The sequence below is a fragment of the Musca autumnalis genome, unplaced genomic scaffold (assembly GCF_047663935.1).
Source record: "Musca autumnalis isolate F117 unplaced genomic scaffold, ASM4766393v1 scaffold_5, whole genome shotgun sequence".
In the NCBI taxonomy this organism is placed as follows: Eukaryota; Metazoa; Arthropoda; class Insecta; order Diptera; family Muscidae; genus Musca; species Musca autumnalis.
The window spans coordinates 121,621,394-121,644,228 of NW_027412088.1; the positions used below are offsets into that span (position 1 = coordinate 121,621,394).

Genomic DNA, 22,835 nt, shown 5'->3' on the forward strand with positions numbered 1-22,835 from the left:
CCGGGACCGACGCAACAGACACCTTGCCCAAGGACTGCTACACCCCCAATACAGGAATCAAAGTATACATACCTATCCCCTTTCACTTTCCTACAACTATCCCTATAATTTCTCACCTAACTCCTCTGCGCCGGTGGCATCGAAAGCAAACCAGATCCGGTGCAATATGTGTTTCCGGTCTGCTCGGAGCAGGTCACCCGGGGATACTCGTTGATATGCAACGTATGTCTTGAATGGACACACCTCAAATGCTCAGGAGGACCTGAGATTTCACCAATGCATATAGGTGTCCACCTTGTGCAAATACTACCGCATGTTGTTGTTGTAACAGTGTTTAATATTATGTTTGTATGTTCGTTTTTCTCTTTAATCTGGATCTAGGTCTATCTCCAGTTCCAGGTAAGTGGCTTATCACGTGCAATCACTGGGAAACAAAGCGAATTGCACACTGCATTGATGCAGAAGAAACAAGCTATATTAAAATATAGCCATTATCCAACACACGGCTGAATTTTACGATGCTGTCTCATAATATTCACTATGATCAGCTTTATTAGGCGAAGTCTGTACATAAAATTAACACGATCTTTTTTCGAGTATCAGGTTATACAGAGTAACGTTAAAAAACGTATGTTTGATTCAGGCATTTCACGATAATTTGAAATCTGCACAGCAAGACGATGAACCCAGGCTTAGGAAATGTAAATGGCTTTTACTATTCTTAGATCACAATTTCAGTCTCAATATTGATCTCCCCACCAGAGATTGCTTGTCACTAAATATGACGTACATGCTTCATACTTCGAAAATGAGGTCATGGACGTCAAGAGGACATCTGACCGTCTCCAAGAACGCGGAACTGTTCTGTTGGACTTGGTAAGGGGCTGTTGTAGATAACAAAAAAAGCAATTGTGCTGAGGCTCATCCATTCAGAAAATGTATATGTCTAAGGTTTGAACTTGATCGAACGATTCTTCTCTCCGAATCCGTGGTATGAAAATTATATTGCAAACATCGGTTCTCACAGTAGTTGGGGACCGACGCAACAGACACCTTGTCCAAGGACTGCTACACCCCAATACAGGAATCAAAGTATGCATACCTATCCCCTTTCACTTTCCTACAACTATCCCTATAATTTTTCACCTAACTCCTCTGCGCCGGTGACATCGAATTGCACACTGCATTGATGCAGAAGAAACAAGCAATATTAAAAAGTAATAAATCAAATGATAGAAAAGAATGAAAAATGGAGAAAATATTCTGCATTTATACAAGAAGTACTGGCAGGAAGAACAGTCTACCAACAACAACATCGAACCCTTAATCACAATGCTAATGCATTATGGACGGGGGAGTAGCAAAATAAGTGAGAACTAATGAACGCCACCCCGAAGTAACGAGAGAGCGGTCCCGGGGTGGTGGTTCCTGGTGGTGTAGGACCACTATTAATAGTGCGCTATCATTACGTCCATTAAAAAAAGGAAACTGGCTGCTTCGATGGAGTTAGATGAGTAGGTTTGACGGGGCAGTTGAAAGGGGGCTTTGTGTCGTGCGGGTCCATGCCGCATACTGGGCCGATGTCTTGTACTGCGCGATCGAAATCCGCCCAATAAGAATTTAGCGATTGCAATATCTCGAGCATAGTAGAGCCAAAACGACTCTGGTTTGTCGTGGCAGCTGACGCTCCTCAGCTGCGATAGATGGGGGATTTACTCCGAGGACTTTATTCACACTATATTTGCTTATGGCCTTAACAGCTGTACCCGTATGAATGCTATTTAAACCTGCTTGATATGCCTGCTGATCTAGGGGTTCCCTCCAGCAACATTGGACCCTCCTCTCTAGAGCATGAATATCCTTCCTGATATGCCTGAATGTGTCGGGCCGAACCGGCAGATGGTGATTGGGATGGAGCTCACGGTAACACCCGGTAACAAAAAGCATCTCATAGTGTTGCTTTACTGGAAGAATCTTTGCCTCCTCAGGTACGACATTCAACTCTCTTCCAAACTGCGCTGTCCATGTGGTGAACAGAGCGGCTACAGATTTTGTGACGGATATCTGCATATTCCTCGCGTGGAAAAAGTTGGTAAGATAGGTTAAATAGGAGATCAGTCTCTCACAGATGTCATCGGGGAGGGTACCTGACGCCAGGATCGTGCAATCATCTCGATGCCGTCTGGAGAGGCGGAATGCAGAAGAGATAGAGGTTAAACAGTACCGGTGATATCACCCCACCTTGGGAAACTCCCTGTTTCACTCTGCGGGGTTTGGACTTCTTGTTCCTGAATTCCACGTACGACTGTCGTCCACACATATAGTTGACAATCCAACGTTTCAAGCTTGGCCGGAGGGTTGTTTGCTCAATGCCCTCACACAGCGTGGAGTGCCGGACTGTATCTATGTCTCTGGTTGAGTCTTTGACAAATATATGTGGAGATGGCGTGCAGCGCTGTTGTCGTGATGTGCTACTTACGGAATCCATGCTGATGATCGGCAACTTGATAGCTATCTCGGATACTGGGGAGGACTAAGGCCTCAAGGGTCTTTGCTACGTGAGACAAAACGAAATCGGCCTGTACGATTCACTTTTGTTGGCATCCTTGCCTGGCTTCCGTAGCGGGACCTCCTTCCCCATTTTGCAGACTTCGGGAACAATGAGGGTGGCTAGCGACAAGTTGAGAACTTTAGTTAGAGTGTCTGCAGCAGTGATGATGTCTCGGAACGTCCTTTCGGCTACCCGAACATCAGAAGGATTGGGCAGTTCTCAGAAGCGGTGATTGGTTAACTCTCTGAAACTCTGCCATTCAGCTTTCCTATGATTGACGAACGTGCGGTCTTCAGAGGTGATGAAATCGGGTGGTCTGCTAATGGAGACAATTATGGGGAGATGGTCTGATCCAATGGAAATGACGGATTGCCAAGTAACGTGATTTGTCAGACCAGGGGCTCAATTCTGTTTCTATGAAAATGTGAAATGAAAAATTTTATAAAGGAAATAAATATCAAATGAAAAAAATTATAAAGAAAATATTTTTCATTTCAATTTTTCATAGAACAAGAATCCAGCCCCAGGTGACACGATGGTTATGTTTGGCGAACTGTTGCAGTGTCTTCTAATTCTGGTAGGGGCGTCGTCATTGACCGTGCAAAACGTAGAACTATCAATCTGCTACCTGCATGCACACCCACCAAACCGCGATAGAAGAAGACTACCACGAGCTTCCCGTACCCTAAGACCAAAAAAATCACAACGGATAATGTGCTTACAAGCATAAAAGCCACCAAGAGCTCCACAGCAATTGGACCGGATGGCCTGGCAACGAAGATGCTGAAGCAAATTGGGCAACATGGTGCAAATTATCTTGCATGTACCTTCAACCTTTGTCTCAGCACCTTCGAGGTCATCGGAAAGATAGTCTCAGTTCCAAAATCGGGTAAACCTGCGCACATAGGCAGCACCTACCCCCCATTACTCTTCTATCACCGATCGTGAAGATCCTCGAGTCCATCCTCTTACCGTACTTCACTGAGCACTTCCGCCTGGGCGATCACCAACACGGCTTCAGAGCCGGAAGAAGCACGAGAGACCACATAAAAGAACAATAAAAGTGGCTCTGGACCTGTCGAAGGCCTTTAATACGACAAACCACACCATACTCCTTAGGGACGTTAAGGAAACGGACGGGTCATCAAGACGACCAAGAACCCCAAAATTGTGAGCGTAACTTTCGACAACCTTCTTTAGTTTTGTAAACATGCTGGGATAATTGCTGGGAACGTAGGGAAAAGAAACTCACAGCGCTTGCTGGTAGAACCTGGGGAAAAGACAAAGAGACCGTCCTAACCAACTACAAAACCATATGCCGTCCCCTCATGGACTACGCAGCCCCGACATGGTTACCAGGACTAAGCGATTCACAATTGGGAAATCTTCAAAGTGTCCAAAATAATGCACTGCCCATCGCCACTCCAAGGCCCCCGAAAACCATTTACACCACAAAGCAAAGCTTCTTCCGGTGCAAACACACTGCGCCCTATTAACAACACAACTCGCAATTAAATGTACGGGGCCACCCAAACAACGCAAGCTACAATAGACCTTTCTCTGAAAGAGATGAACCGATCATAAAAGACTTCCGTAAAGAGCTCCCAAACATTCCCCAAATCCCCTAAAACCCAACGAACTTTGACATTCAAATAGCCCTGAGGCAGGTTCACACAAGGGTGGTAGAAGACCATATTTTATCCTACACAAGCAGTGTTGTGCGAGGCGGGAGACACTAGCTAGGTAGAACGATACTATCCCAACTTCGGTATGACATCTCTAGGTACCTCTATACGTATCTCTCCCTTCTGCAGCCTGAGATAACAGACACTTGCCCAAAATGTGGCCAATCGCTGCACATCACACGACACCTCTTCGCATGTTCTGCAAATCCAACTGACCTGACACCGGAGTCACTATGGGCACATCCAGTCTTAGCGGCCCGCCTTCTAGTGCTGGATGTGGATGCTTAGATGCCTTCTTCTCTTTCTTTTCTCTTTTCTTTTACCACCGATACAACTCTGCCTGTGGGGGTTACAACAAGAACAACCACATGTGTTTTTTTAATGCTTGCGGCTCCGAAAATGTCAAAACATACATTAAAACCTGTTGGTCATTCTTTGACCTAATATGTCGATGGTTTCGAAGATATCACCACCAAGGAAATCAACTAAACGGGAAAATATGTCTTGTCAAATGTCAGTGTTGGTACATCGGTACATGGTGGTACGTTCCTTGGGAATATGTTAGTACAATCCTCAGAGGAGGGTCTCACTCAAATAGATCAACAGAACAGCAAAAAATATGGTTTACCTTTTTTGTATGGGCAAGCACATTCCAGCTAGTCCACGTGTGGACTACTATTGTAATATTACTAGAATTCCTTTTCTGTGCTTAGTTTCATTAGTCTGATGACGACTTTGAAATTGTTTCCCTCCTGACTTATCATTTACAAAGTGCATGTTTATTTGTCTAGCAAATCAGCCCGATGTTGTTAACTAGAATATCCTATTTCTGCCAACTTGAGACCATCACCTTTAAATACCAAAATTTTTTGGTATGATTATTTTTGATATTACGACTTTTACTACTATTTATATGTTTTATACATGTATATGACGTTTCCGACGTTTACAACTTTTTGACGGTAGAAAACTTAACAAATTGCCATACGAACCATCCCTGTCCCCACTTCGAAGTTGAATGTCAAATATATATTCAATTTAATCCTTGCCTCACATTTTTGAATAAATATTTGTCAATTATAAGCAGTTTTGTACCTATTTAAAAGAACAGTTTAAACCCTGTTTTTAAAAATTGTAAACTACGTACCGTGGTCAAAGTGAACATGCTCACTTGTAGTCGAAATATAGAAAATTGAGCTCGCATGTGCTCACATTGACACCATTAGTGGTAAGATTAAAAAAATGAAAACGCCCGTGCTCATGTTGACACCATACGGTGTTGATTTTGAATCCCTCTGTGTAGCGGAAATGAACAGCTACTGTAGAAATCAAAGAATGGGGCACAGTGGCTTAAAAACATATGGTAAAAACCAAAAAAGTTTTACTATATATGAATCCTAGTTCACTCTTTCAGAATTCGAAAATGTTGACATATTCTATATAATATGACTGAATTTCTTCAAAATGAATTGTTTTAAGAGGGGTCTCATAATATCGACAATTAAAAATAATTTACGTGAAGCGGTGTTGGCATCAATGTAGAAAAATGGGTAAAAATGAAGCCAACAAGTTTTTTTATTTTCCTTTCCGATTTCTGGCTTAACCTTACATTTGATGGGCCTATGCCCAAAAAAGGAATCAAAGAATACTCCATGGGCAAAATTATACTCTTGTGTGATTTTTCGATATATTTAATGTATCAACCTAAAATTGATGCTAATTTGAAGCCTGAATTTCATTTTTTTATTTATTTCAATAAACCGGACGTGCAACTATATAATATGTAAAATTTATAATAGGATTATAGAACTCGCGATTTTACGTCGTTTAATGTATATCTCAGGAGTGTGCTCCGTACTCCTAGTAATTGGAGTCCAAAGGCCAAAATTTGATACGTAAATTTTCTTAAAAAAAAAAACTATTATTTGCGTGTAAAATTTGCAATGAGCCCTTCCGCGTTCGGATACATCAACAAAAAAGGGTATAGATACATTGAAAATAGGAATATCTACAAAGATACATTTTGACAAATCCTCGCATTAAACCGAGATTTTCTTCAAAAATTAATCCTAAATGGAATCCTTTATACGCCATTATAATATTGTGTTATAAATTACAGAGATACCTTAAATTGAATGTGGAGGAACATCCGCGGTTCTTGAAGAATCTCTTTGAAATTACTCTTAATTTCCTATCTTTATAAGTTATCAGAGTAAGCAACTAAGCTTTTGTGATTGTAAACCAAATTTCCTTATGACGTTTTAGCAGAATACATGAATTATTGTATGAGATTTTAGCGAAATATTTAAAGAACTCCCAAATATTTATTTCTAATTTTTCTAATCAAATCAAAACATATTTGAAACAATATTTCAACAATAAGTTTTGGCTTGATATTTAGATTTACTTCAAGATTTTTTTTTACTATTTGTTGATTTTAAGCCTATGCTGTGATACAATAAACATAATACATTCTTTTTGTAGATGTACCCTGAAGATGCAATGTAAACTATTACGAAATATTGGTGACAACAAAAAAGAAATTACATCCCAATAAAGACCTTAAGCTCAAAAAACACTCGTCTCTTTATTTAATATCAACAAAAGGTCGAAGAAAATCAAAATAGAAAATTTAGTAAATATTTAAACATCTACGAATATATATGGAATGCTTTTAACGATTTGTGTATAAGTTTTCTCATAAAAACAAATACACTTCACCCCCCAAAACTTGTTCATATAAATAAGTTCAAACTGTCCCGGTTAATTACTTCTCTATAAGTACCCAATTTTACCTGTTAAATGTTTTCCCAAAAACAACATTTATTAATACTTTTCTCGCTTTATTACCCGCAATGGTATATTTCTGAGACAATCGATTTTGATGACTACGTGAATGTTATGTTATGGTGTTCTGATCACAGATGAATACATTTCTTATTGATTAAATAATATAACTTACATTATACTCTTAGACTTGGTTTTATTTTATGACTTATTGTTTTCTAATTGTTGTCATTTTTTGTAAGGTTGAGATGAGATTTTTGAAACTACCCACATGAACTGCCTTTCCCGCATAACTACCCCATTTTTTTGGAATTTTATGAAATGTAGTTACCCGGGGTGCAGTGTATGAAATTTTTGAATATTTTTCCTTTATATGAGAATAAAAACAGCTATTACATTTGCGCGCATCGGTCAATTTTGTGAGCGCTAACGGATTTGAAACCTAAATTTTTTGTTTAGCCTCTATACCAATAATAGATGAGCTCGCAAAAAATGTAATAATTTTTTCAAATGGAATTGCAAAAGAAATTTTTTTTGTACCATATGTAGATACCTCGAAATCGCTTATAACGACGGCCACGAACCAATGATATTCTGTCGCTATAAGCTGTAGTAATTATAAGCGATGTTAATACGATTTGGGGATATACATAAAGAGCTGCTCAAAACATTCGCAACTGGAAACACTGTATCAAAATTTATTTTGTTATTTAGTAATGAATTCAAAGGCATATTGTTACGCAATCAAGGTTTTAGACGTTGTTTTTGCCGCTATGATTTGTGCAAAATAAAACGAGGGTTCGTTTTAGATTCCTTTATTGACTTCACTTCAGTTATTCACACAAGACTACAGATCACTTAGCCTACACTTCACTTAATTCACGAGATATCCGATTGATATCTTGCAAATCCCTAATATACAACATTTTTTACAAGACAGAATATCCCAATAACCCTTTGTACTTCATTGAATACCACTAACCAGCATTTTCATGTTCCACTAATGTAACCACTTTATTACCACAATGGCCCAATGTTGCCCACAAGCAACTGCCAAATTTCAAAAAAGAATAACTACTGATTGGAACTGTAAATTGTATGTTTGTTTGTTTTTTTATTATTAGTTCAACATCTCAGTAAGACTATTCAAAAATTTTTGGCTACAATTATTCAGTTAATTTGACATTTAAGGGTATTTTATAAAATCACTAAAATATTTCATGTCCAAATTTTTACTCAAATACTTACACTTAAACAGGCATAAATTCGCCAATCTAGCTATTTAGTTAAATGTACTTTACATTTCTTATTCGTCTGAGATCAACCTACCGACTCCCACTTAGTATATATGGCAAAAACCAAAAATGTTTTACAATCGATGAATCCGAGTTTCACCCATTCAGAATTCGCGAACTATTAACATATTCTATATGATATGATCGAAATTCTTTAAAATGAAGTGTTTTAGGAGGACTCCCATAAGGTCGACTATTAAAATTTATTTTCGTGGAAGCTGTGTTGGCATCAGTGTAGAAAAATAGGTAAAAATGGGTTGAAGCCAACAAGTTTTTTATGCTCTCTTCCGATTTCTGGCTTAACCTTACATTTTATAGACATAGGCCCAAAGAAAGACTCAACGAATACTTCATGGGCAATATGATACTAGCGTATAATTTTTCGATATATCCGCTGCATCCACCTAAAATTGACATTTTGAAGCCGGAATTTCGGGGTTTTTTGAATTTTTTTTTTAATAATTCGGACGCGCAACCAGAAAATATTCAAAACTCATAATAGGATTATAGAACTCGTGAGTTTACGTCGTTTAATGCATATCTCATGAGTGTGCTCCTTACAGTAATTGGAGTCTAAAGGCTAATATTTGATGCGTGAATTTTTTTAAAAAACCTATTTTTTCGTTTAAAATGTACAAGTGCCATTCAATTTCCTTTGTACCCCGCGTGAATTTTGTTTTTTTACGCGACGGATCTAATGAGACCTTCTGCGATCGAATCCATCCACTAATATCTCGGATATAGATACCTTGGAAATACGAAAATCGGCAAAAATGTATTTTGACAAATCGGCGTATTAAACCGCGATTTTCTTTAACATTTTTTACATAAATGGAATCCTTTATACCCGATTATAGTATGTGCGAAAACGCGTGTCATAAATTACAGAGATTCGCGAGTAATATGGGTTTTTTACCAAAAACAGAATGTGGAGGTACTTTTCGTTTTTTTGCATTGTGTGATGCAACTGGCGGCACACATTGACCGGTAAGTGAAACATCGTAATATGCATAGATATTGAAAAAGATTGTTTCGCTGTATCCAAAAAGGGATGCGCGTCAACTGATTTTAACTAATTCGCGAATAATAGACTTTTTAATTTCCACATTTTTTGATTGATTGTAATTTCAATATTACTCTTAATTTCCTATCCTTATAAGTTATCACAGTAAGCAATCAAGCTTCCACGATGGTAAACCATATTTCTTGATGAAGTTTTAGCAATACACATTAATTATTGTATAGGATTTTAGCGAAATAGTTGGAGAACTCCCAAATATTTTTTCTAATTTTTCGAATCAAACCAAAAAATATATTTGCAACAAATTTTCCAACAAAAAGTTTTTCTCTTTTGTTGTTGCAATAATATGCAATTTATGTACCCAAATTTGGTATCATATTTTTCTACGCATTGTCTAGATTCCGCATATATTTTTTAATTTATGTTTTGAGGGTTTATACGGACTCTGAGACAGGATTATTTGGATTTACTTCAAAATTTCTTATTATTTGTTGATTTTTTGCGAAAATAATAATAAATTTAATAACTATTTAAACATCTACGAATAGCTATGGAATGCTGTTAACGATTTATTCATACATTTTCTCATAACAACAAATAAGATATTTTTAAATATTTTTTCTTTATATCAGAATAAAAACAGCTATAACTTTTGTGCGCATCGTGCAAGTTTGTGAACGCGAACAGATTGGAAAGCAGAATTTTTTCTTAACCTTCATGCCAAAAATTGTAGATGTGCCCGCAAAAAAAAATTTTAATATTTTTTCAAATGGAATTGCAAAGGATTTTTGGTTTTTGCCATATAATGCCTGTTGCAGAACCTGCAAGAATCTACAATTATCCCTTTATGTTATCAAACAAATAGTAAAAATTAGTAGATTTTTGTAGTTCTGCCACACAGGGTTAATGGTCAAAAACGAACCATTTTTTGTAAAAAATGCAATTTTGAATTAAGCTGTCCACCATTTTTTTAAATTGATATTTTGAAAATATATCATTCGTTTTCGAGCTATAGTCAACACCGCAAAACGCTTTGTTAAAAAGGGGGAACCCCTGAGTGAGGTGGTCACTGAAACATTTGAAGTACTCACTTTTCACAACTCAAACAACAAATAATATCGATTACACTTTTATACAAAATTTTGTTGCACTCCACTAAATTTAAAATTTACATCGCAAAAGTAATGAACTAAGTACTACGGACAAGATAGAAAATATTTTTGTAGCGACCGTTACTTTAAATTGTTCAATATTTAAACATAATGTAACTTATTAATTTTTGGAAAAAAGAACAAAAATACGGATTATCAATAAATGCCGGATTTAAATCTTCATACAGAAAAACTACTTGATGTATCAATACCAAAATTCAGATTCCTTCTAATTCATTTGTTTTCTATCAATTCCCATCCATAAATTTGTGCTATGAGGTACTTGGTTTTTACAATTTTTGGCCACGGTCGCGACACTATGAGGCGTCTGGAACAAAAAATTGCCCAGCTTTGTCAAGTTACGAACAATGTGGCGTATGGAACGAATTGTTTTAAGGGATTGGATAGAAGAACTGAAGAATAATAGTTTCTAAATCCATATATTTTCGAATATTATATTGTCATATTAAGACCACAATTTATTATCGCTTAAATTTAACGACTCATTCTTAATACTTTTCAACTCCACAGTAGCACTTCACATAAAGCAGTCATCGAGGTCTATTTTATTAATATCAAAGTCTAGCCGAATATTTTTCCTAATCTGTAAATAATACGTTGCATATTGTATTCCAAACAGTTTTGTTTTTATTTGCCAGGAAATTGTAGTAAATGTACGTTGACTGTCAGTTTTGAATTATGGTGTGTACTCTCCTTAAGGGAGGTGGAATTGATAACAAGTGGTTTTGTTGAAATGTGACAAAACGTGTTCCATGTGACTCAAACTCCCAATAACATGAAAAATGTCATTCATTTATCAATTCAGCAAACTTTTGCAATTATAAAAATTTGCCATAACTTCTAGATTATCCCAGATATCTGATATATTCTATGAGTTAAGTTAAGTAGAACTTGAATTTTTGCACCACTTTTATGCCTGTTTGGGCTCAAACATTAAGTTGAGTTTTTTGTCGAATCAGGCAAATGGGGTATGGAACACTTAAGCATGACACCAACGAATTGTCTTGGCTTCTTGATTTGGGATGGCTGTATTCCATGGTAGGTAAGAATAATAATAATAATAATAAAAATAATAATAATAATAATTATAATTATAATAATAATAATAATAATAATAATAATAATAATAATAATAATAATAATAATAATAACAATAATAATAATAATAATAGTAATAATAATAATAATGGAGATGCAATTTTATTACTGCGAAATATTGGAATAATGAAAAAATATCAACTTATGACTTCAAGCTCAAATTACAACTTTATTTATCAATTCGGTTACAAACTAATGTAGGATTTTACTAAAACACATTGAAACAATTTTGATGAATTGCATTATGAATTAGGTTTTATTTAGTATTATTAAAACTAGTAAAATTGATGTTTTACACAGTTGGCGGTTGCTTAAAGACTAAAAGCTTCTTAAAAACTATTTCACAACTCTTTTAGTATATATGTTGATCTCGCTCTTTAATATTATTGATGTCCTTATTTTAGTACATACACAGTTCTAATCCATACAGTGTTGTATTTCTAATACAATTTAATACAGTGTTGTATTACTGAAAGGTAAGGCCACTACGTATACTTCGTCTGTTATACCCAGTTCCCACATTCGGCCATCCTGCTGTATCATTCGACCCGGATGACGTGTTCCACTTTCCAAGTATACAGATTCCACGTTCGCCGATCTTGCACACGCTATTCTCGTCATGGCTTAACTCTCTGAAGTTTTTACCACTTCTGCGCTTTTGTTTAAAATGTAAGCTTGGTCGGAACTTAGTATGCTTAATGGCGTCTAGTTCTCCCGGTTTAATATCATCTGTCTTTCTGTTGTAAAAATTTTCCCCCTTTTCCTAGTTTGTGTTCTGGCTCTTCTCTCACGAGATCCGCCCCTAGTCTTATTTCGTTTACCACAAACTTCAAGAAATTTATTTTCCTTTACAACCTCTGTAATATTATCAACATCTCCTATACTTATGTCTGTTCCCCTACTCATATGTAACTCATTTACATTGGAATGTTCGGACTTTACTAAAAGGCACTCCTTTTGTTTATGCTTTGAACTGTTCTTTTGACACATATCTGAGGTTTGTTTTAATTTTAAGTTTTGTTGTCCAAAGCTCCCTTTTTGTGTTATCGTTGACCCATCAGAAGTCATAAAAATGTCAACATCTTTTAAAATATCTTTGCCAAGCGCTGCGGGATACACAAAATGGTCTTCTACGAAAAATTTTACACGAATTACTATATCGTCAGTCACCACATTCGCAATAAAAAGCCTGCTGTTACCAGAGCAGCATCCCCCGCAGTTTTAAACGTACACTTTTTCTCTGTGAATTGCTCGATACTAAGTTTCTGGAATACGTCAGCGCGGATTATGGATATATTAATTTTTAGTTCCTTAAAATTTCTATTGTGCTTCGGCAAATCAAGATCATTCACTACATTTCCAATGCTCTTAATAACACATGCATTTTCTTGCTCTGATTTTATAGCAAGTTGTTTATTTTTGCACGAATTTGCTTTATGGTCTAATCCACCGCATTTAAAACATTTTATTGAATTAGATTTACAATCGCTAGCTAAATGACCGACATCACCGCATTTGTAACATTTTCTCTGATGGCTGACGTCACCTATAACATTTTCCTCCTTTGACCTTGGGGTAGGCTTAAAGGTTGGTGCATGATTTGCCGAACCCCTGATCTGCTCATAAATTCGCATTTTGTCTTTCAGGTCGCTTATACTTTTAGCTTGATACAGTATGCTTTTACCAAATTTAGAGTCCGGAATTCCTTCTATAAAATATTGCAAAATGCTCTCATCGTCAATAGAAATTGGTTTTGCTATTTCCATAAGGGCATATAAATATTCACGAAGACTCTCGCTACTTTTCTTTCTGTGGTTTTTCAAAGGCCTATGTACCTCAATGCTAGATAAAGTCATACCAAACTCTTCGGTCAATGCTTTTTTAAGTTGGACCCAATTCTTAATACTGGTCTAACAGCGGAAAAACATTCTCGCGACGACTTTCAGAAGCTGTTTACCATAAATAAATTTCTGGAGAACATTCCAACCAATCGTTTCCGCATTTTCTTCAAATTCATCTAGCCAATGGCGTATATTAATAAAATCTGTGCCGGTAAAAGATGAAAAGGAATCCTCAACATCTCTCAATGTAAACATACTCCTCTGAGGAACCTGAATAGGTAAATTAGCAGAAGCAGCATCGTTATAATCGGAGACAGAATTACCAGCAGGAAGGTTGTAGTGTTCTATTACTCTTTTTTGCAAATCGGACTTTTGTCCCGTAGTGTCCAACCCTAATGTCTCTAATTACTTTTCAAATCATTTACATTCATATCTAACACTTGTTTTAAATCCATTTTTTTTGTTAATATTTGTCAAAAATGTTTAAAAAAAAAATAATAAAAATTTTATATGTAAGTATAAATATTACCCTTATCTTAAAAATCAAAAAGTTCAATACCTTTAAAACTACCCAGCAAAAAAAGTCCTCCCAAAATTATGGGTTTTGTAAGGGATTTTTGGCAGCCGTAACTACTCGCAAACCCCCTTTCTTCCCCATTATTTTTACAAGGGCATGTCGCACTCAGTTTGTAGTTATTTTATGACGGCTAGAATAACTAGTTATTCTGTGGCCACTAGAAGTTGAAAAGTAAGTTGAAAAAAAATGTATTTTTAGAACAGCTAATGTAGAGATTTTTTTTAATTTCATCACACTTCTTAGTTTTATTTTATCTCGCTTGCTGTTGAACACACGAACCCTCTGATTTCTAGCCAAAGACACTACATACTATGCCACGCACACGAACATTAAGGGTTGCTTAAGAACTTAAATGTGCAGTGCACATGTGCACCACGAACTGTTATTTTTTAATTAAAAAAAAACTCGCGTGCCGGCAGTGAGCGTTGAAAACAAAACCCTAGGATTTATAGTCGGACACACACTCACTGTGCCACCGCTCTCATTACTTAGTGAGGAGCAAAGTAAGTAGGTTTGAACTGTAATTTTTTTAAGAAGTATCCCATTACTTTTCAGATTACTTGTAATGGGAAAAGAAGCTTGTTTACATTACTTTGTAATGGGTTACGTAATGACTAATGGATCCGAATTTTCGCTGGGTATATATACATACGAACTGAAATCAAATTGTGCTTCTCAAAATTTTAGTTTACAAAATCTGGTTTTTGAATTTACTTTTTACAGTTTGGAAATCACTACAATAAACTTCAGATTTTAAAACTTTAGCGAATTTTTAAACCTAAAAGGTCCGATCGTTATCTATTTTTTTATATTTTAAAACTTTAAAAGGCTTGCAAAACTTGCTATGCGCCCTCTATGATGAAACATTATAATTAAAAACTTTAATTGTAGAGATTAAGTCTTTAGCGAAGTTTAAAACTTAGAAGTTTGATCGTTAACTTCAAATTTTATATTTTAGAACTTAAAAAACTTGCTGAGAGCCCTCTATAATGAAACTTTATAATTAAAGACTTTACTTTCTTGTTTCTTGGCACGCGGATGTCTCCGTCTCTCGCTTGTTTCACCAAATGCTCATTCCTCTCATGGCAAATAAGGGTTGTTCTCACATACTTTGTTGTTCTTTTGCGCTTGACAACAAGTATATTTTTTTGTTATTTTTATGTACGTGTTTATATGATCGTTAATTATCAACACTTGTTCTCGACTTAGTGGTCATTAGAACAGTATGTATAGCGTCTTGTATTTCACCACACATTAGTTTGTTAAAGCTGTTTTAGTTATATTAAAGCTTTTGCTTGAAGCGTCTTTAGAAAAAGTCATAGAACAACACTTTCAAAGCTTTAGTTTAAATTTTAACGACTCAAAGTTTAAAAGCTCTTTTACACACATACATTCACAATTAAATTTCAAAATTCAGGTTATGTTAGATCTCTCGAATATTAGTTTTTCTTTCTAATATTATTTTTTCACACATGTAAGACTCTGTTTTTTCTATACAGTTTTTACATTTAGACACGTACAATCATTTTTTTCTTTAAACAGTTTCATACAGCTAAGTTCTTCCTGCTGTTTTCTTCAACCACTCAGGTTTTTAACCATGCTGTTTCTCGCTAACACACAGATATTTTATGCATATTATTCTGGAATTTTCTCCATTCACAGTTTTGTTGCATTTTGTACACTTCACTTTCACAATTCGTTTAGCTCCGGTTCGAGCCCCCAAAATGTAGGATTTTACTAAAACACATTGAAACAATTTTGATGAATTGCTTAAATTAGGTTTTATTTAGTATTAATCCATAAAGTTATGTTTGTTCGGAATTGATGTTCCGTGATCTTAAAGCTAGTAAAATTGATGTTTTACACAGTTGGCGGTTACTTAAAGACTAAAAGCTTCTTAAAAACTATTTCACAACTCTTTTAGTACATATGTATGTTGATCTCGCTCTTTAATAATATTAATGTCCTTATTTTAGTACATACACAGTTCTAATCCATACAGTGCTGTATTTCAAATACAATTTAATACAGTGTTGTATTACTGAAAGGTAAGACCACTACGTATACTTCGTCTGTTATACCCAGTTCCCACACTAATTTATTAAAAAGTGTTTTCAGTTGTAATTGTTAGCTTAATGAGGTGTAGGAAATTCTGCACTAGTTTTACAAGTTCTACCGAAATAGCCTGGTAGCCAATAGTTGCAAACCAGAATGTTAGTGGATTCTATGTTGTTTTGAATCATTAAAAGCCTGTGTTCTTATATATTTTAATATCAAAACTTTCATATTGTAACTTCATTCATCCTTGAGATTGACGAAAATTTGAATGAGCCTTTTGAAGGTACATAAGCTGCTGGATTTCCTGATCCACTTCATTTCTGGTAAAATAATAAAAAAAGCCTCCGCTTTCTTGCTACGCTTCATTTCTGATTTTATGCCTGTTGGGGCTCAAACATTAAGTTGTGTTTTTTGTCGAATCAGGCAAATGGATTATGGAACACTTAAGCATGACACCAACGAATTGTCTTGGCTTCTTGATTTGGGATGGCTGTATTCCATGGTAGGTAATAATAATAATAATAATAATAATAATAATAATTATCGCTGTAGCCTTCAAAGAGATCGCACGCATCGTCACATATACGCATAACAAACAGTTTTTACCAACAGAAACTGAAACGCAAATATTTCAAAATTTTCTTACAAATAAAACATTTGCAACTATCAAATCTATTGTGAAATACGCGATAAAAAATTCCAAATAAAATGTCGGGAATCGAAGAACAAAGTAAAATTACTTGTGGACAATGTTCATTAGAAATAAAATCAATTCTATTCGTTCGTTGTTATTATTGCAATAGCAATTATCACTTTTCCCAGTGTTGCTCACTCTCTGAGAACACATATAAAGGCATGGGTCAGACCAAAAGAGTTGTCTGGAGATGCAAAAAATGCACCATAAAATCTCCCAACGTAGCTAGTTTGGTGCTACCAACTGAAGATGAACAACAACAATCCATGAACAATCAGCAAGGCAAACAACAAAGAGATGACAGTGATGAGGCTAGCAATAGCAAAAGATTCAAAAACACAAACACACCAACAACGTCAATATGCAAAAGTTCGTCTCAAAGCAAAGACATAGAAGATGTAAACACATGCTTGTGTAGTTTAGAAAACTGCATTAAACAACTCACCATGAGCATCACAACAATGAGTGCAAAATTGGATAAAACAACAGAAGAAATTAACAACAACGTCGCAACACTAACAACACTAATTCAAGACCTATATGAGAGAGATAGAGAGGAGAGGGCACAAATTAAAGACCTCAATGAGAAAGATCGAGAAAAGAGTGCCCACATTGAGAAATTAAACCAGAGAATAGAGAAGTTAGAGCGAAACGCAATTAGCAAAAACATTGAAATAAGCAATATCCAAAATATGAATATCGAGGTTAATGAACTGATATCCAAAATAACTGAGAAAACAGGTGTTCAAATTACCAACAATGACATCGAGAGAATTATCAAAATAGAAAAAAAGAAAAAAGTTGTGGTTGAGTTCGTATCAATAAACAAAAAAGAGAATTAATGAGAAGAATAATGAGACATAGACTTCAAATATCTGATGGAAGAAGCGAACCAGAAGAAAATGCCAATTTTGTATTTCTAAATGATGAACTTACACCTTATTACAGACGTTTGCTTTGGGCGACTAAAACCAAAGCAAAGGAATGTAAGTGGAAATATGTGTGGGTACGAAATGGAAGTATAATAAACAATGCATCAGATTTGGAAATGATAACCGAAACAAATTAAACAAGTCACAGTTTTCCAATTAAATGTTATCAAACCAAATATTCTCACACCAAGAAATAAGAAAAAAAATCATAAAAGCGATAGTAGAAATCATCCCAAATTACCTCGTTGTAAAATAATATTGAAATAAAGACTCTTTCTTGAATTAAAATAATAAAAACATTTTTTTTTTAAATTAATCAAATTGGGTACATATTAAACATGAATTATACAAATGATAATATCTACAACTTCAATGAATTAGAAGCAAAATATAATTTTTTTCCAGTGTCAATGATACACATAAACATTCGGTCTCTGAGGAAAAATTTTTTGACATTCTTAACAAATATCTCTAACATAATAAAAAACGTTCAATTAATAGTACTCTGTGAAACAAATATAACAGACGATGAGAATTCCTTTTACAAAATATATGGCTTTAATTCCATATTTATAAACAGAGATGGCAACGAAGGAGGAATAGCATTATACATAAAGAACACACTGCAATTTGTAAATGTAAATATAAATATGACGTCAGCAGAAATTGGAAGAATTGAATTGATTGATATCACATATGAAAAGGATAAAAATGTGATAGTCTTGGCTATATACAGACCACCAAGCAAAAGCAGCACATTATTTTTGCACGACTTAGAAAGAATCTTAACTGATACGGGGAGCAAGAATAAACTAATATTATTAGGTGATCTAAATATAGATATTATAAAACAAAATACAATATCCATAAAATACCTCAGTATTATGTCAACAAGTGGATTACAATGCATGATCTCCAGTCCAACGAGAGAAGACGAAAATCGCAACACAAATACTTGCATAGATCATATCTTTATAAGATGGAACAAAAAGATAAGGGAGGCTTACTCGGCAGTGGTAAAAACTGTAATCTCAGATCACCATGCTTTATTTGCTTGCATAAATGAAGAAACGCCGAAAACAACGAAAAACTCCCAAAAAATCACTAAATATAAGATCAATACCAATAACGTAGACCGGCAGATTAGAAGCATTAATTGGGAAGAAATTGTTAATAAATCTATCAATTCAAATGAACTTTATAATAACATCTACAATACATTCACTAAAATTTATCAAACTTCAACTGTTGAGCAATCAAAAAAGATGAATCGTAATGGTTTTGGATGAATGAATATATACTGAAATCTTGCAGTATACGAGACAAATTATATAAAAAGTGGTCAAAAAATATAGCAAATAAAACCAACGAAACTATATACAAAAATTTCAATAACAAACTAAATAAACTAATTATTAAAGCCAAAAATGATCATATATACAATCAATTCATTAAAAATAAACATAATATTCGTGGAACCTGGCAAGTAATTAACTGTGTAATTGGAAAGAAAACAAACAGTATTGATGATCATATTAAGAACAGCTTCACAAACAAAAATATAAAAGAAATAACGAACAACTTCGCTACAAATTTTAACCAAAATATATTGAACATAGTTCACCAATGTGACATAATCACATTAAATACAAATACCCAAAGAATAGTTTCCAACTCAATATTCCTTGAGCATGCAACAGGAATGGAGATAAACGGAATATTAAAAACTTTAAACGCAAGTAAGTCTGCAGGGATAGATAACATAAGAGCCATTGATATAAAAAATAATGCTACTGTACTCACACCTATAATAACAAAATTAATAAACCAAAGCATATGCGAATCTCTAATACCTCAGATGTTGAAACAGTCAGTAATCCGACCTATACACAAAGGAGGCAGTAAAGTTGATTATGCAAATTACAGACCTATCTCAATACTCCCAATATTAGAAAAAGTTTTGGAAGAGATTATAGTGAGAAGACTGACAAGCTATATAAATATAAAATAATTAACAGGAACCAATATGGTATCCAAAAAAACAAAAACATCAACCAACTACTGGGTCACTTCTCAAACCTAGTAAACAAGAACCTAAGTCAACAAAAGAGTTGCATCGCTCTCTCCATAGACTTCAGCAAGGCCTTCGACACACTATGTCACAAAAAGATAGTGAACGTACTTGAGAAGACAGGGATAAGAGGAAATTGCCTAAAATGGTTCCAAGACTACCTCAAATGCAGATCTTTTAGCGTAATCAGGCCAAGGTCAGGCCACATCAGGCCAAGAAACGTTCCAAAGCACAATATTCAAATTGTCTTTCATGACAATGACTGTCTTCACGGTTGCTCTTCAGAAACACATCAAGAAAAATGTACAACAAATCTGGAAATAGTCGAAGAATTTAAATACCTAGGTATACATTTGGACCATAACTTTAAATGGAAAAAACACGTTGAAAATTTACAAAGCAAATTACGAAAATCGGCCTTCGCACTTTACCATCTCGGCAACTGTTCACCTTATTATGTATTGAAACAAGTGTACTACTCATTAGTAGAATCTAACTTGCGACATGGCATTACAGCTTGGGGAAATGCACGATGTTGCAAAACACTACAAGAAACTCAGGATAGAATTGTTATGTATCTATACAAAAAAGCTTATCAATCAAACACCTACTGAACTAGAGCAGTGCATAGCAACGGAAGAAATCACATATACAAAAACCTAGAAATATTAACTATAAAAGAAATATTCTCAACAACAATTGCTGGCGAATTCGCTAACGATACCAACCTTGCAAAAAAATTACAACACCAACAAAACACGAGAAGAAGAATTGAAGGACGTTATGTAGTACCACAATTTAAAAATGAATATGGAAAATTAGCACTAGATGTCGCTCTCCCAACCATTCTTAATGAACTTCCAATGGAGATATTGGGAATTAGAAATAAAACCTCAAGAATAAAGAATATTAAAAAGTATTTTATTAAGAAGTAAAAAATGATATTTAAAAATAAATACTTATAAAAATGAAGTCTACAGTATTGTATATAAAATATTGTACAAATTTATACGATTTATTTTTTACAGACAAGCCCTTGCTGGCTTCGTAGAATAATTGAAATTGTAATATATTTGAATCAATAAAGAAAGTCCTTAGGGACAAAATTAAAAAAAAAAATAATAATAATACTAATAATAATAATAATAATAATGGAGATGCAATTTTATAACTGCGAAATATTGGAATAATGCAAAAAATATCAACTTATGACTTCAAGCTCAAATTACAACTTTATTTATCAATTCGGTTACAAACTAATTTATTAAAAAGTATTTTCAGTTTGTAATTGTTAGCTTAATGAGGTGTAGGAAATTCTGCACCAGTTTTACAGTTTCTACCGAAATAGCCTGGTAGCCAATTGTTGCAAACCAGAATGTTAGTGGATTCTATGTTGTTTTGAATCATTAAAAGCCGGTTTTCTTATATATTTTAATATCAAAACTTACATATTGTAACTTCATTCATCCGTGAGATTGACGAAAACTTGAATGAGCCTTTTGAAGGCACATAAGCTGCTGGATGTCCTGCTCCACTTCATTTCTGGTAAAATTATAAAAAGGAGCCTCCGCTTTCTTGCTACGCTTCATTTCTGATAAAAGAATAAAAAAGGCCGGGGGAATTTTGAACTAAGTTTGCATTTGGGGTTTTATTCTTTTATCAGAAATGAAGCGGAGCAGGAAAGTCAGCCGGCGAGGTTTTTTATACACCGAGGCCTGTAAGGCCCTTTTCTTATTTATTCTTTTTATCAGAATGGAAGCGGAGCAATAAAGACAGCCTTAAGGAACTGGCTTTCTCGCTCCGCTTCATTTCTGATAAAGTTATAAAAAGGAAAAGAGCCTTAAAGGCAGAAAGAAAATAGACTCACCGGCGGGCTTTCTTGCTAAACTTCACTTATTTTTTATTCTTTTATCAGAAATGAAACAGAGCAAGGAAGCCAGACGCATTACTTATTTTTAGCTGTTTTCGCAAAAACATTAAGCTTTTCATGAATGGGAATGAAATAAACATTTTTTATAAAAAATACAAAAATTAGTCATGTCTTAGGCTTACTCTTAGACACGACCAAAAACTCCGAATTTCCAATCTAATATACATTTACTTTTTACTATTTCTTTTCAGGGGATAATCCTGCAGCCATGTATCACGGACATGTTGGTTCTTCAACAAAATCATATCAAACACATATATTTTATGTCGTTTTCGCGTTAAGTTACCTCACATATGTAAACCAAAAAGTTTCCTTGTAATAAATTATTTTTGTACGATTTCTTTTTCTAAATGAAACCTAATATAAATAGAAAAGTATATTTAAATAACTCTAGCAAACCAGAAACATGCATATGTATGTAATTCTTCTCTGTATATATTTAATGAAAAATGGAACCCTTATAAAATTATTGTACAAACATTTTTAAATAAACAACATGTAAAATTTTGGAATATGTAAATATGTGTATAACGAATGGTTTTTTTAACGCAAGAGGAGCTTAGGATGGTAAACGTAAAACCACAGTTAGGACATTGACTGAGCTCTACACAATGGTAAGGTTAAACCATTATATTAGTAATAATATTATTAATTAATATTAATTTCTAAACTAATTTCTTCCTTTTCATAGATATTCTTCGGATTCTTTTCCAATATTTGTGGTTTCCTGCACTTGCAGTAAATGCTGCAACCGCTGCGCCCTCTAACATAAGTAAATATTTAAAAAGACGTCAGTTCTTTATTATTTTTTCGTATTATTGTATGCTGTTTTCTCAAATGTAAGTCACAGTTTCCGTGAGAATCTTTTCCGAAGCGCTTAGATCTCCTATTTCCTATTCTCGATTCCTGCTTCGAAGAATTTGAAACGTGAACATTACTTTACTAATAATAATAATAATAATAATAATAGTAATAATAATAACAATAATAATAATAATAATAATAATAATAATAATAATAATAATAATAATAATAATAATAATAATAATAATAATAATAATAATAATAATAATAATAGTAATAATAATAATAATAATAATAATAATAATAATAATAATAATAA

The 22,835-nt window shown here is 34.3% G+C and overlaps 1 protein-coding gene across 5 annotated transcripts in view; it reads left to right on the top strand.

The window, feature by feature from the left end:
* dpr13 (defective proboscis extension response 13) overlaps positions 1-22,232 on the top strand; it is a 624,158-nt gene extending 601,926 nt beyond the window's left edge. For all 5 annotated transcript variants that reach the window (XM_073955866.1, XM_073955867.1, XM_073955865.1 and 2 more), the window contains one exon: positions 21,904-22,232. In XM_073955866.1, the coding sequence (XP_073811967.1) occupies positions 21,904-22,031 (128 nt within the window). In that variant the 3' untranslated portion in view covers positions 22,032-22,232. The remainder of the gene's footprint in view (positions 1-21,903) is intronic.
* Positions 22,233-22,835: the final 603 nt, after the last annotated feature.